The sequence below is a fragment of the Oncorhynchus gorbuscha genome, linkage group LG15, assembly GCF_021184085.1.
Source record: "Oncorhynchus gorbuscha isolate QuinsamMale2020 ecotype Even-year linkage group LG15, OgorEven_v1.0, whole genome shotgun sequence".
Taxonomy (NCBI): domain Eukaryota; kingdom Metazoa; phylum Chordata; class Actinopteri; order Salmoniformes; family Salmonidae; genus Oncorhynchus; species Oncorhynchus gorbuscha.
In genome coordinates, this window is record NC_060187.1 from 72,687,611 (window position 1) to 72,703,543 (window position 15,933).

The 15,933-nt window shown below is 42.9% G+C and overlaps 1 protein-coding gene across 2 annotated transcripts in view; it reads right to left on the minus strand.

Moving 5' to 3' along the window:
* The window catches only part of ascc3 (activating signal cointegrator 1 complex subunit 3), a 186,751-nt gene that overhangs the window by 162,598 nt on the left and 8,220 nt on the right, over positions 1 to 15,933 (minus strand). For both annotated transcript variants that reach the window (XM_046302709.1, XM_046302708.1), the window contains exon 6: positions 14,197 to 14,314. In XM_046302709.1, coding sequence (XP_046158665.1) covers positions 14,197 to 14,314 — 118 coding nt within the window. The remainder of the gene's footprint in view (positions 1 to 14,196; positions 14,315 to 15,933) is intronic.

Consider the following 15,933-nt stretch of genomic DNA (forward strand, 5'->3'; position numbering starts at 1 on the left):
ATATCCCTCCCTTCCATATCCCTCCCCCATATCCCTCCCTTCCATATCCCTCCCCTATCCCTCCCTTCCCTATCCCTCCCCTATCCCTCCCTTCCATATCCCTCCCTTCCATATCCCTCCCTATCCCTCCCTTCCATATCCCTCCCCTATCCCTCCCTTCCCTATCCCTCCCCTATCCCTCCCTTCCATATCCCTCCCTTCCATATCCCTCCCTCCCCATCCCTCCCCCCTATCCCTCCCCTTCCATATCCCTCCCTCCCTTCCATATCCCTCCCTCCCTCCCTTCCATATCCCTCCCCCCTTCCATATCCCTCCCTATCCCTCCCTTCCATATCCCTCCCTATCCCTCCCTCCCTTCCATATCCCTCCCTCCCTTCCATATCCCTCCCTCCCTTCCATATCCCTCCCTCCCTTCCATATCCCTCCCTCCCTTCCATATCCCTCCCCCCTTCCATATCCCTCCCTCCCTTCCATATCCCTCCCTTCCATATCCCTCCCCTCCCTTCCATATCCCTCCCCTCCCTTTTTGGTTACTACATAATTCCCTTTCCCATATGTGTTATTTCACAGTTTTGATGCATTTACTATTATTCTACAATGTAGAAAATAGCACAAAAAAAACTGGAATGAGTGTCTAAAACATTTGACTGGTATATCACCAGTAGTAGACTACACATTAGCATTAATTCATAAATGTCTAATCTGCAATGTTTATTTGGTTACGGTAATTTCCGTTAATACATTCGATATATTATTATTACAGTCATTTACCGTTCTCATTGTCAGAGGACGTGTTTTGCAGAAATCACAACCTGCGCTACACTTGTGAGAAATAGGTTTTTAGTTTATTTCTTTCCATTTAAGGGTTTTGTCAATGTATTAATAGTCTCAGAAATGCTCCTGTCAATGTTGAGTAAGAACGTGCACCTGAATACGTACATATAGAAGTAGGACTAGTCTACCTGGTCTGCGCACAAATGTAGGCCTATAAAATGTGCCCATTTGGGGTTGTCTGACAGTATTTCTGATTGTCTTAATTTACCACCACTAATGAGATGTGGAGCATCTCAAAGTAATTTTGTATTCACCTCAAACAGCAAGTAAACAAAGTCTGTTTTTAGAATCAATTGAGAATGACAAAAGTTACTGAAAGCATTTGGACAATATTTCTAATTCTCTCTAATTCTCTCCCTTTCGATAACCACTCGGCATGAAAGGGAAAAATGTAATGCTCTGATCCAGTGGAAACGTCATAAAACCCCCGATTACTTATTTTCCCTTGCACAAATAGCCTACAGCTGTGTCTGTCCCGAACTCACTGGCACAGGAAACTCTGGGGCCCCAGAATATGTTATACAATGTCTCAAGGTTTTCTAGCACAAGTTTTAGGGCGACCCAGCTGATGCGTTTCAAGTTTGTTGCAGACAGGCCATGCGTAGCCAATGTGATTTATAGGATATTTATTTTTATCAGGATATTTTCTACCTGCAGGCTGCAATGCTTTTGTGTTGGCTTTTGTAGGCTATTTTTACATAGCAATAAAACAGCTACTTTTAGACTGGTATAATTTTCATTTAGATATAATGCAGATTAACCAAAGACAATGATTTTGAGATACAAAGACTATTATAAATTAAATTAAATTGTTCCACAAAAATGTACATGTGAAAATCTGGCATTCAGACTGGTAGAAATTATAAGATAAATTGGCACTCCAAATGTATTAGGCTCCCGACTGCTGGTGTAGCCTATTTCAGGCAAATTCAGGAGCATAATGGCAGAATCTGCGAAGATCAGCAGCAGTGGTAGGAGGGTAGGGAACCAGGTTTTTTTTCTCTGTTTGGGCTATCTTGATCTCTGGCTCCCTCTTGAATCAGTTGTGTCTTATTTAATCAAACAACGTGCTTAAAGCATCAGACAAGTTCAGCACATAGTTGATTTTATTAAAATATAGAAACATTTATGTATAGAAAAATACAGATTTAAAATTGTGGACTAATTAATTGTTCAAAATTAAAAGACTAATCCTTGTCGCCCAAGATTAGTTTTATTTGGGGACAGCCCTAGTAGAAATGCAGAAAATGAGCTTTAGATAAACCCCCCCCCCCCCCCCTCAAACAAGTTTGAGGGAGGAACACCCAGGCACCCGCTAGGTTATTCCCCCCTTATCAAACCCAAGTTGCACCCCTGCATGCACAGAAAGAGAAACACAAACAAAGTCACACACACAGACAGACAACTGGAGGCTATTCATGTCAGGTTTTAACTGACAGCTGGTTCTGGCTGGGACCACCAGTACTGCCCCACCTGCGGCAACTTCAGGGATCACTACTAAACTGGACACACGGTGGAACACACACACGAAAACAAACAACTGTAGGGTTCACATGGCTACTAGACTGGACAGGTCAACCACAGACGTCTTACCTTCCCCTCCCAGCTAGAGACGCTTGGCTACGGTTGCCAGATGCGCTATCGCCGATCTTGACCCGCTAATTAGACTCTTCCTCATTACTACTGCTGCTTTGTTATTTATGCGCAGAGGCGGGTTTAATTAGCAGCTCTACAACAGGGCATGCCTCCAATCACCCCCTAACCCAGGGGTGGGCAATTCCATTCCTCGAGGGCCTGACTGGTGTCATAGTTTTGCCCCAGCTAACACACTTAACTCCAATAATCACCTAATGATGATCTTCAGTTTAGAATGCAATTTGATTAATCAGCTGTGTTTGGTAGGGATGGAGAAAAAGTGTGACACCAAATCAGGCCCAGAGGAATGGAGTTGACCATCCCTGCCCATACCAGTCCTTCTTTACTGTCTGCTGGGAAAGATAACGTCACACACAGGGCTTACTGTAAGCTAGGGCTGATATGGAGACTGGGGTCAGTGAAGATTCAAGTGTCCTGAAAAAACACTCCTGGCTGGTGAACCAACGAGCTGTGGATGGATGAGAAGAGGTCTGCCTGGGAAACCTCTGCTCCATGGGAGAGCAGCAGGGCTTCTGCCTGGCAGGAGGAGAATAGTCCTAGACACTGCTGTGCTGAGGAGACTGGTGGGAGGAGCTATAGGAGAATGGACTCATTATAATGTCTGGAATGAAATAAATGGAAGTCAAGTGATTTCCATATGTTTATACTGTTCCATTAATACAATTTCAGCCATTAGAATGAGCCTGTCCTTCATTAGCTCCTCCAACCAGCCTCCTCTGCTGGTGTGTATTCAGGTAGGTCAAACATTCCCAAAGCTAGAGGTAGAAATGTTAATGAACATAGCTAACATCCTTCCCTATTGTACTTGAAATAATCCTATCTGTTCTACACAATAGTGTGTTCTGTAATGTTGAACCCTGCTGGACAGCAGCATGTCAGTGTGTTGTACATCATGCTCTCCTGTCTCACCACCTGCCCAGTCCACTGTCCTACACCCATCTGATCCCTTATTCTGTCAGTCCACTGTCCTACACCCATCTGATCCCTTATTTCTGTCAGTCCACTGTCCTACACCCATCTGAGCCCTTATTTCTGTCAGTCCACTGTCCTACACCCATCTGATCCCTTATTCTGTCAGTCCACTGTCCTACACCCATCTGAGCCCTTATTTCTGTCAGTCCACTGTCCTACACCCATCCGAGCCCTTATTTCTGTCAGTCCACTGTCCTACACCCATCTGAGACCTTATTCTGTCAGTCCACTGTCCTACACCCATCTGATCCCTTATTCTGTCAGTCCACTGTCCTACACCCATCTGAGCCCTTATTTCTGTCAGTCCACTGTCCTACACCCATCTGATCCCTTATTCTGTCAGTCCACTGTCCTACACCCATCTGAGCCCTTATTTCTGTCAGTCCACTGTCCTACACCCATCTGATCCCTTATTCTGTCAGTCCACTGTCCTACACCCATCTGATCCCTTATTCTGTCAGTCCACTGTCCTACACCCATCTGAGCCCTTATTTCTGTCAGTCCACTGTCCTACACCCATCTGATCCCTTATTCTGTCAGTCCACTGTCCTACACCCATCTGATCCCTTATTCTGTCAGTCCACTGTCCTACACCCATCTGAGACCTTATTTCTGTCAGTCCACTGTGCTCCACCCATCTGAGACCTTAGTCAGTCCACTGTCCTACATCAATCTATAGTGCATTCAGCCATCTCTAACAGGATTGGTTAGAGTGTGAAATTATCCAATCTCATAGGTGCGTGCAGCCTCCCCGTGGCCACATATGCATTTCTGTTTGTCCCATCTTTCTGTCCTCCCAGAATGAGCAGAGACTGGTCAGTGGTTCTGACACAGTGACACTACTATCACTCCCCCTCCCGGTTTCAGGAAACAGGCCCCTTCCTAATCCCTAATGAAATGCAGTCAACTGACCCACTGGGAGCTGGGGTTAACATGTCTGAATCAGATGGAACAGGGAGGAAATGAGGACTGGACCACTGCACTGTGTACTCAAGTCCAACATTTAGACAAGCTATTTGGAGAATAAAAATGGTGAGAGTAGAAAAACAAGAATGGATATTAATTAATTTATCCATCAATCAATAAATCTTACGTATTTATGTAGCCATGTTTACAGTAACATTTGTCACAAAGTCCTTTACAGTAACACAGCATGAAGAACCACTGAATATGGTTTTAATTAGTGAAGTAAATATGTGAAATCCCAACAAGATTGTATAGGTCTTAACAAATTAACCTTTCAGTCTGAGCTAGTGTGTGAAGTAGGCCTTGTCTGTCAAGTAGGAGGACCAGATTTGATCATCCTCCCTTCCCTGTAACACTGGAATGAGAGTAAAAATCATTTAGATGAAAAACTAACTCTGTCAGTGCCGGTCCATCCTCCCTCTCGCTCTCTCACTTTCTCCCAGCCCATCAAAATTCAAAAAGGCTTTTTTCATCCAGAATTTTTTCATCCAGCCCTCTGACACACTCTCCACCTTCACGTCCATTTCCATCTCAAAGGCAGCAGCTCTTCTCCTTTCTTTACCTCTACATTTGGGACACGGTCACGACTGTACACCCCAGCACCCCTCTCTTAGCCCCCGCTGACACTGTGGTTGTACATCTACACCCCTCCATCTTCCCTTTCATGTGGCTCGCTCACCCGCTCACTCTCTTGATCTGTGTGAGCTCTGTGGTGCTGCGTTCCACATCTATTGGGTTTGCTAGATATGATTGGGGAATTTGTTGCATTCAAATTGAGCTTCTTCCCCCCTTGTGGTTACCACTTTCTAAACAAATGTAAACAGATACTGAGCAATTAGCAAAAACATGCTCTACCATTTCGATAGAGCAGGGGAGTAAACCAACGAGGAAATAAACCAACGAGCTCACTCTGGAATAGGATGTGTGAAGTGGTGTGTGTGTGCACACGCCTAATGCAAGCATGAGTGTGCGTCTCTACGCCTAATGCAAGCATGAGTGTGCGTCTCTGTGCCTACCACGCGAGTGTGCGTCTCTGTGCCTACCACGCGAGTGTGCGTCTCTGTGCCTACCACGCGAGTGTGCGTCTCTGTGCCTACCACGCGAGTGTGCGTCTCTGTGCCTACCACGCGAGTGTGCGTCTCTGTGCCTACCACGCGAGTGTGCGTCTCTGTGCCTACCACGCGAGTGTGCGTCTCTGTGCCTACCACGCGAGTGTGCGTCTCTGTGCCTACCACACGAGTGTGCGTCTCTGTGCCTACCACACGAGTGTGCGTCTCTGTGCCTACCACACGAGTGTGTGTCTGAATGAGAAAGCGGAACTCTTGCAAGCTACGTCTTGGCTCATTTTAATATGTAGAACATGTTCCACAAACAGTTTAATAGTACTGAGAGGGCTGGCTGACGGTGCAGTGCGTGATTCGCTGCCTGACCGTTTGTCTACAGAGATACTAACTAGTTTGTGACCATGTCAGCAATGATTAAGTTCTCCCTGAACAGCTCAAATTCCCTCGGTTTCTTTTTTTACTCAAGAGACGGCGTGTGTGTGCTTCATTACTCAAACATGATTTAAAAGGCCATAAGCTCAGGGAGAGCTTAGAGAAGAGAAGAAGAGTCTATTCTTTGTCATAATAATTCTATATATAGAACACTATCCATATCTATGAACCTTCCTGGGAAGCAAATCACAGAAGATAAGCATCTCACCATTTACTGTCGTCATCAGTAGTACCAGCTAGCTGAATCACTTGAGTTGGAGTATGCTGCACAGATTTCAATTCTCATTTAGAAATCTGTAAAAACAGCCATCAGGCAGAGTACATGTATTTACCAACATGACGATTAAGGAGTTTGCAATTTGAAAGCTAATCAGCAGTTGACAGACCCTCCCACCAAATCCCACTTCTTTGATGGAATGCAGAAAGTGGGAAATTTAATCAGCCTCTTTTAGCCCCTCCTGACCTCTCCACTCTGTCGTCAAGGCAACGTTAATCTCAAAAGCAGTCTGGCAGGCAGGTGAACTTTGACAAGCGAAAAGAGAAGAAGAAGCCCATCCACACTTCTTCTCCATACGTGTAACGTGAATTGTGGATGGAAGGGAAAAAAAGAAAATTAAAATACAATACATGACAAAGAGTGGAAGAGGCAAGTAAGCTAAAGTAGGCCAATCAGCCCTTATACGCTCTAAAGGTTTACCACCAACCACTGCCCCAACAGTGTAAAAGGAAGTTAATATATCAAAGTGATTCAATATTCAAAATGAACTTTTAGTTCACCACACTCAGCTCATTTTTCCAGGGGCTGGAAGTGAAGACTTTAGGATGCAGTACAGTCCAGAGATAAAGTATCATGGAACAGAAGTGACCTAGAGAAGAAGACATTAGGATGCAGTACGGTCCAGAGATAAAGTATCATGGAACAGAAGTGACCTAGAGAAGAAGACTTTAGGATGCAGTACGGTCCAGAGATAAAGTATCATGGAACAGAAGTGACCTAGAGAAGAAGACTTTAGGATGCAGTACGGTCCAGAGATAAAGTATCATGGAACAGAAGTGACCTAGAGAAGTGAAGACTTTAGGATGCAGTACGGTCCAGAGATAAAGTATCATGGAACAGAAGTGACCTAGAGAAGTGAAGACTTTAGGATGCAGTACGGTCCAGAGATAAAGTATCATGGAACAGAAGTGACCTAGAGAAGAAGACTTTAGGATGCAGTACGGTCCAGAGATAAAGTATCATGGAACAGAAGTGACCTAGAGAAGAAGACTTTAGGATGCAGTACGGTCCAGAGATAAAGTATCATGGAACAGAAGTGACCTAGAGAAGTGAAGACTTTAGGATGCAGTACAGTCCAGAGATAAAGTATCATGGAACAGAAGTGACCTAGAGAAGTGAAGACTTTAGGATGCAGTACGGTCCAGAGATAAAGTATCATGGAACAGAAGTGACCTAGAGAAGTGAAGACTTTAGGATGCAGTACGGTCCAGAGATAAAGTATCATGGAACACAAGTGACCTAGAGAAGTGAAGACTTTAGGATGCAGTACGGTCCAGAGATAAAGTATCATGGAACAGAAGTGACCTAGAGAAGTGAAGACTTTAGGATGCAGTACGGTCCAGAGATAAAGTATCATGGAACAGAAGTGACCTAGAGAAGTGAAGACTTTAGGATGCAGTACGGTCCAGAGATAAAGTATCATGGAACAGAAGTGACCTAGAGAAGTGAAGACTTTAGGATGCAGTACGGTCCAGAGATAAAGTATCATGGAACAGAAGTGACCTAGAGAAGTGAAGACTTTAGGATGCAGTACGGTCCAGAGATAAAGTATCATGGAACAGAAGTGACCTAGAGAAGTGAAGACTTTAGGATGCAGTACGGTCCAGAGATAAAGTATCATGGAACAGAAGTGACCTAGAGAAGTGAAGACTTTAGGATGCAGTACGGTCCAGAGATAAAGTATCATGGAACAGAAGTGACCTAGAGAAGTGAAGACTTTAGGATGCAGTACGGTCCAGAGATAAAGTATCATGGAACAGAAGTGACCTAGAGAAGTGAAGACTTTAGGATGCAGTACGGTCCAGAGATAAAGTATCATGGAACAGAAGTGACCTAGAGAAATGAAGACTTTAGGATGCAGTACGGTCCAGAGATAAAGTATCATGGAACAGAAGTGACCTAGAGAAGTGAAGACTTTAGGATGCAGTGGAACGGTCCAGAGATAAAGTCCAGAGATAAAGTATCATGGAACAGAAGTGACCTAGAGAAATGAAGACTTTAGGATGCAGTACGGTCCAGAGATAAAGTATCATGGAACAGAAGTGACCTAGAGAAGTGAAGACTTTAGGATGCAGTACGGTCCAGAGATAAAGTATCATGGAACAGAAGTGACCTAGAGAAGAAGACTTTAGGATGCAGTACGGTCCAGAGATAAAGTATCATGGAACAGAAGTGACCTAGAGAAGTGAAGACTTTAGGATGCAGTACAGTCCAGAGATAAAGTATCATGGAACAGAAGTGACCTAGAGAGGTGAAGACTTTAGGATGCAGTACGGTCCAGAGATAAAGTATCATGGAACAGAAGTGACCTAGAGAAATGAAGACTTTAGGATGCAGTACGGTCCAGAGATAAAGTATCATGGAACAGAAGTGACCTAGAGAAGTGAAGACTTTAGGATGCAGTACGGTCCAGAGATAAAGTATCATGGAACACAAGTGACCTAGAGAAGTGAAGACTTTAGGATGCAGTACGGTCCAGAGATAAAGTATCATGGAACAGAAGTGACCTAGAGAAGAAGACTTTAGGATGCAGTACGGTCCAGAGATAAAGTATCATGGAACACAAGTGACCTAGAGAAGTGAAGACTTTAGGATGCAGTACGGTCCAGAGATAAAGTATCATGGAACAGAAGTGACCTAGAGAAGTGAAGACTTTAGGATGCAGTACGGTCCAGAGATAAAGTATCATGGAACAGAAGTGACCTAGAGAAGTGAAGACTTTAGGATGCAGTACGGTCCAGAGATAAAGTATCATGGAACAGAAGTGACCTAGAGAAGTGAAGACTTTAGGATGCAGTACGGTCCAGAGATAAAGTATCATGGAACACAAGTGAGCTTGATGTGAAAAACACATAGCCCTTCCCCTAGCCCACTAACACCTGCAGTTCCAAAATGGTAACGTAAAGAAAACAGATACAGCCTAATATGGTGGAACCGGTTGTTGTTTCTGTCGCACTGCTATGCTTTATTTTTGGCCATGTCGCAGTTGTAAATGAGAACTTGTTCTCAACTGGCCTACCTGGTTAAATAAAGGTGAAAGAAATCAAATAAATAAATAAAAACTTCCCCTGAGCCAAATGAAGCACTAGATTGTGTCAAAGCTGGTTGAAATGGCATAATCACAACCGGATTACGTCATCATTAACGACGACATTGCAATCAGTTTTGTGCCACTGTGCACAGGCTAGTGATTATCTAGGCTACCTATCCAGTCCAATCAGGTAAGAGACGATTGTGGTGTGTCTACCTGCCCAGTATACATTAGCTTCATTCCCTGGTCAAAACGACCTGGCACTTGATACCACACCTAGGCTCAGGCACCATAGAACCAACCACAGCTAATTAATGATTTATACTGCTTAATTACACACAGATTGATTGATTAAATACACATACTAATGAATTGCACACAAACCGATAACGATTTACTCTTGAGTTACTAAGTCCAACCCTTTAATTGGCCTATACGAATAGGGCTACGTTTGAAATGTTTCTTGCAGAAGAAATATGAAGAGCATATGCATAGCCATGGTAGCAACTGAAAGGGAACAGTTTGGAGATTATGAAAACATTAGACCAAAGGTGAGGACACAAACAGTTCACCTGAAACAAGGCATCATGTGAAAGCTTGTTCTATTGCCAACATGACGAGCTAAGTTCTAAAATACTATCTTACAGTTAGGCTTTCACAATGCAATTCAGGGAAAACAAATCCTAATTTTGGTGCACATAAAAATAAGTAATTAAAGTGCATCCAGGTGGGTGTGCCCCAACACATTTTCACAATAGCCAAAGATAGGCTAATTCTGTTCAGAACAACAACAAGGGTATGATGTCATGTCATCTTATAACTACATCCAACATAGTGATCAGAAACGTTTACATGAGTTGTATAATATAGAATATGGAAATGTGGCTTGCTTGTATGACATCCACAATAAAGAAATGCAAAGCAAGTCCTGCAGGCTCTAGTTTCTCTCATCTTGATTATTGTCCAGTCATATGGTCAAGTCCTGCAGGCTCTAGTTTTATCTCATCTTGATTATTGTCCAGTCATTCGGTCAAGTCCTGCAGGCTCTAGTTTTATCTTATCTTGATTATTGTCCAGTCATGTGGTCACATGTCACATGTGAGACAGATACACACACACACACACACACACACACACACACACACACACACACACACACGTTCGTCTTGTGTGTATTTTTTGTTATGTGTAGGACCCCAGTAAGACTAACCCTATACATCAAAGCTGTATTTATTATAATTCTCAGTGTATCACCTTTCAAAATACATTGAGTCATCCTAATGTACAGCATATCGCTCACTCGGACAACAAAAGTGCAAAAGTTGCCCAATTACTGGAAGGGATGGGAGCAACTTCTTGTAGCGCGATGATCCAAAATGGTGTAAAATCATTTTTAGTCCATTTGGTTTGGGTTTTTTCTGTGAGCTAGCTCAATGCGCAGTTTTTCTAGAGATCCGTCTGATCAAACCCTAACTGCGATGTAGTAGGGAGCCAATATTCAACATTGTTTACAGCAGAACACTTGGTAATTAACTACAATGACCATAATCCATTGTACGCTTACATGTCCGGTCTGTGTATTCTTTTACACATGCTAAATGCACGAGGTATCTACCTGAAAACACATGATCTAAGTGATATAGATTCAGCTGCCATTAAAGATTGCCTTAATTACTTTGAAGAACCACTAAAATTGTGATTTTGGCAGACAACATAGGCAGCAGCTCTATAGAGATGAGATGACTTGGAATGAAACGATAAAGTCATCGAATAAAACAAATGTAATATACACAACTGAAATATTTAATTAAACTAATGTAATGTGAATAAATTATGCTTAATAAAGTGATAAGCACTAAATGGGCAGTCACCACCATCATGGGACTTCTATGTTGATATAGCATTCAACCCACAACGCATAGTGCATTTATTATTTCATTTTTATAATCGAAACCGAAAACCGTGATTATTTTTAAATCATGTGAAGCAGAGACACAGAGCTCTGACGTCATGTATAGCATGTTACTGTACAGCCACTGCATTCCAATTTTGGGGTACGAGTGGAAAGGGCTACAAGTCCAATACAGACTGTTTTTTGGCTCAATATCAAATTATTTCTGGGTAACAATTATTAAGTACCTTACTGTGATTGTTTTCAATGGAAATGGTGGAGGGGAAAAAAATAAACAAAAATAGCTTCTTAGCAAAGAGCAATTTCTCATGCTAGAATTTTGCTAGGACTGTCTGGGAGTTGTCTGAGTGGAGAGGGTAAACCTGAAAACAAGCAGTTATTGGCAGAGAGCTTTGGAACTCATTGGTCTATGAACTCATTTTCGCTCACACGCAGGTCAATCTCATTTCTGATTGAACTGGGCCTTTAAATTAGGTGGTTCATTTACAGTATCACAACCACCGCTGTAAATGTAGGATGTGGGAAATGAATGACTCAAATAGATAACATAAATCCCTTAGGCTATACAAATATATAGAAATGTTCTGGAAAAACTAAAATTCCAGCTTTATTTATATATTTTTTCAATTTCTTTGATGCCTGCCTACGATTTGGAACCGACGACAAATTGTCCATCCTTATCCTCCCACACACATCTTCAGCTACTCACAGCTTAGTTCACATTTCAAGGGTTAAAAAAAAAACTATTAGCCTCCAAGCGAAGAAAACATCTCCAAAAAGAGGAGACAGAAAGCAGGAGAGACGAGGAGTGATACTGCTAGCTCAGCATGGTATTCGGTGTATGAAAAATAACAGTCAGGCACTGGGCTCACTGTGCTACACAGGGAACAGCTTCAGTAACATCCAGTAGAATCAGTTCCATGCTGTGGGGAAATACAGAGTGAAATCACTGACTGAATTCAGCTACAGGCCATGGAGGAACTAACTTCAATATAAAACAGTCAGTGTACTCTGTAGGCAAAGCCTGGGAAACAGTGAACTGCAGGGGCAACTGCCTTAATATGAGCCAGTCAGCTCAGCTCCAAGCAACAGGGGGAGAGCAATAGAGAAGACTGAATAATGTAGAGAGGATACTACACTGAACTACATAGGCTACTGTATGTACAGAGGAAGGAGCAGATCAGCATAGCTAAGTTACAGCAGGGCACATCTCCTAGTACAGGGGAGAACACTTCAGCACCAACCAAGTCAGTGTATTCTCTGGTACTAGCCTGGTCCCAGATCCATTTGTGCTGGACACTGATCATAGGAGTTGGCAAGACAGTAGAAACAGATCTAGGACCAGTCTAAGGGATAATGCCACCCCTCAGTATAATAACAAGTCTACTACAGTCCTCCCTGTGTCAATTATTCCAACATATGTTGTGTGGAAAGACATTCCATTTGTAAGTACCAAAATTACATAGGTAATTATGGGAAACTTGTTTCTCATGAGAAGATGTTTACATGTCCAAAACTCCATGACTGTAGCTCAAACGGGGCAGGAGCTATGCTTGTTCGATTGTTGGTTGGGTGCAGGACAAAATGTCTAATTAGCAGAAAAACTAACGGGCAGAGCTTATAGAAACGTGTTGCTCATGAGGGGATGCATATAACAACACCTCACTCCATGACAGCAGCTCAAAACGGGACAGGATATGCTTGTTCAAAGTTTGGAATTTCAGTATATTACTACAGTACCCCCCTTGGGCCAATCAGTGTAATTGTGTACATGCCGGATCTCTATGGCAAGATCACCAAAGATTCACCAAATCGGGCCACTGCTGTCTGAGATATTGCATGTGATGAACATACCAAAGGATGGACACAGAGCTACAGTCCCCTTCCAGATTTCGTCGTGGGGACAGTAATACTATACAAGGCATGAGCCAGGTATTTGTCTATAGAGTATACTATAGATCCTACTTTGCTACATTTTCTCTGATTTGTGAGAAGTAGTTGAAGGCAAGAGGGGCAAAAAGAGAGTGACTGGTCTAGTGCTGGAGATGACCATCTTGGACTTAAATGGATCATGGTGCATTACCTCCCCCAACCCCTGACCCTCCTCCCCCAACCTCCTCCCCAAAAACCTAGAGAAATAATGAAGGACTGAGCTAAGCTTAACAGGCTATCTTTAGGTAATAGCTTTTCAGTGTATTGAGCCGTTTGACAATCATGCAGAAAATGAGAGCAATACACAGCTCCAAAACAGACCTGAGGGGTAGGTGATGGGAACAAAGAAATGAGAGAACGATGGAGGGAGGGAGTGAGGGGGGGGCTGATATAGAACAGAAAATAAGGTGGAAAGTTTAACCCTTGGGTAGAGTTGATGGTGAATAGCCTTTTCACAGTTACGTGAAATGTACATAATTGAATTGAATAGCAGTAGGGGAGTATTTGTAATTATATTCCTTAGTAGGCTACAGCTTTACCAACCTTCACCCATGACAAAGAGACAGGGACACTGTGCATTTCATACTGTACCTCTCTATACTAGAGTACTGGACACCATCAAAGATTTACAGAGTCTAATATTGATTTGTACATCAAACCCTCATGTAGATCTTTAAAGGTTGTTGGAGCTGGACTGTGCCGTTTGTGTTGTAGGGATTAACATCCAAACATGGACCAGTTGTTAAAGGTCATGACCCTGCTGAGAAATGCATAGCCAAGAGTCGACCTTAGTGACCCTATCATACATCACCCTCTCCTTCCCTTGAGAAGACCCTGACAATGATGAAAGTTGGGGGTAAATAAGTATAAAACATTTAAATAAAAAACGCCTAATATTAAAAGTGGTCCTCCAAATCCGGGGTAGTGACAGGCAAAAACTCATTTTTTTCAATGATGAATGTCAAGATTTGTCTAGGTAGGTAGACTGAATTTCAACCCAATTATCTACAGTTTAATTCATCAACGATACTCTACCCCACTGCTCTCCGAGAGTGTGGATCTCTGGTTTCTATGGAGATGACCTGGATGCCTCTGGTGCAAGGGGTGGGGTCTGACTCACCTGGTGGGTAGTTGATCCTGTCTGCAGGGATGGAAAGGAGAGAATCCACGATGGAAGACCTTCTCTGGAGGAGAACAGAGATCATCTCAAATCCCTCTGGGCCCAGCAGTTCAAACAGCTGGATGAGAGCGAGAGAGAGATTCAAAGAGCGAGATAGAGGAGCAGAGAGAGGGGGGAGATGAAGAGAGATATGAGAGAGAGTGGGAGACATGGTGTGCTTAAGCCAAAAACACTAAAGCAGTAAACAAACACATCCTATGGTTCAACCTCCATCCTCCCCTCCAAACACACGCATTCAGTGCCAAGACTGAGCACCTGGTGATTACCATGCCCAAAGTAAGTCTGGGCCTGAGACAGAATAATGCTGTGCCGCTTAGCCCCCCAAACACAGCCACCTGGCACTTAGCTGGCTGGGGACAGCAAAACAACAGTAAACCTGACTGGGAGGGAAGCGATCACTGAGCTAGGAGCTGGCGAGCACAGGAGAGAAACATACAGTATTAACCATAGGGGGTGGAAATGCTGTGTGCAGACACAATGAGTATGTTTACATGCACACTAATATACAGTGTACAAAACACAAAAAAAAATGTATTTTTTTAAACAATCTTTATTTAACTAGGCAAGTCAGTTAAGAACAAATTCTTATTTACAATGACAGCCTAAAGGTTTAAGTGCCTTTGAACGGGGTATGGTAGTCGATGCCAGGCGCAGCAGTTTGAGTATGTCAAGAACTGCAATGCTGCTGGGTTTTTCACGCTCAACCGTTTCCTGTGTGTATCAAGTAAGGTCCACCACCCAAAGGACATCCAGCCAACTTGACAACTGTGGGAAGCATTGGAGTCAACATGGGCCAACATCCCTGTGGAACGCTTTTGACACCTTGTAGAGTCCATGCCCTGATGAATTGAGGCCGTTCTGAGGACAAAAGGGGGTGCAACTCAATATTAGGAAGGTGTTCCTATTGTTTAGTGAACCCAGTGTAATATATTAAACTGATTATGGCAGGATGCAGATTATGAAAGTCATGTAAACACTTTACTCTGCTCATCTTAAATCAGTGTAAAGTCTATATCAAAGTAAGCATCCACCGAATAAAACTAGTTTTCTAAGCAATCTGGAATTATTAGGACATGTAAACAGTTTAATCTGTGTTCCAGCGGTGTAATTGATCTGCACATTTACCAGCACATGCATCTTAGAATTCATTTTCACATACAAACTTTATGTCCAAACTCAATTTGGCTTCACAAAACTAACATAATCGTTGTGGTAGAACGTTTATTTTGATTTGCCGATTTTCGGTATTTATTTAAATCCCATCAGGAAGACTGACTTCAGATGTGTCCATATAAACATGATTATTAGGGAAATCGTTTATGTGCATGTAACCGTACTCAATGAGACAACATCAAAACCCACATAGTACCTGACATTAGAAGATATGAGCAGTCTTGAATATATTCAGAATGTTTTATCCTGCATATATTTTATTATTTTTAAAAAAATGTAATACAAAACGGATCATTCAATCCATGCTTTTCTATTTGCAGATGGTTAAATGGATGGTTGGATGGAAAGAGGACTTTGCCCTTTTGCTTTTCCACATCCTCTGGGGACTTGGTTAGCCACCGCGGTAGGGGAGCCAAACAACAGACGCACTTTGATGATGACAGGTGACAGGTCACAAGCCCTCCTTTGTGAAGGGTAGTCTTTGTTTCTGTGTGCTGGGTCTTT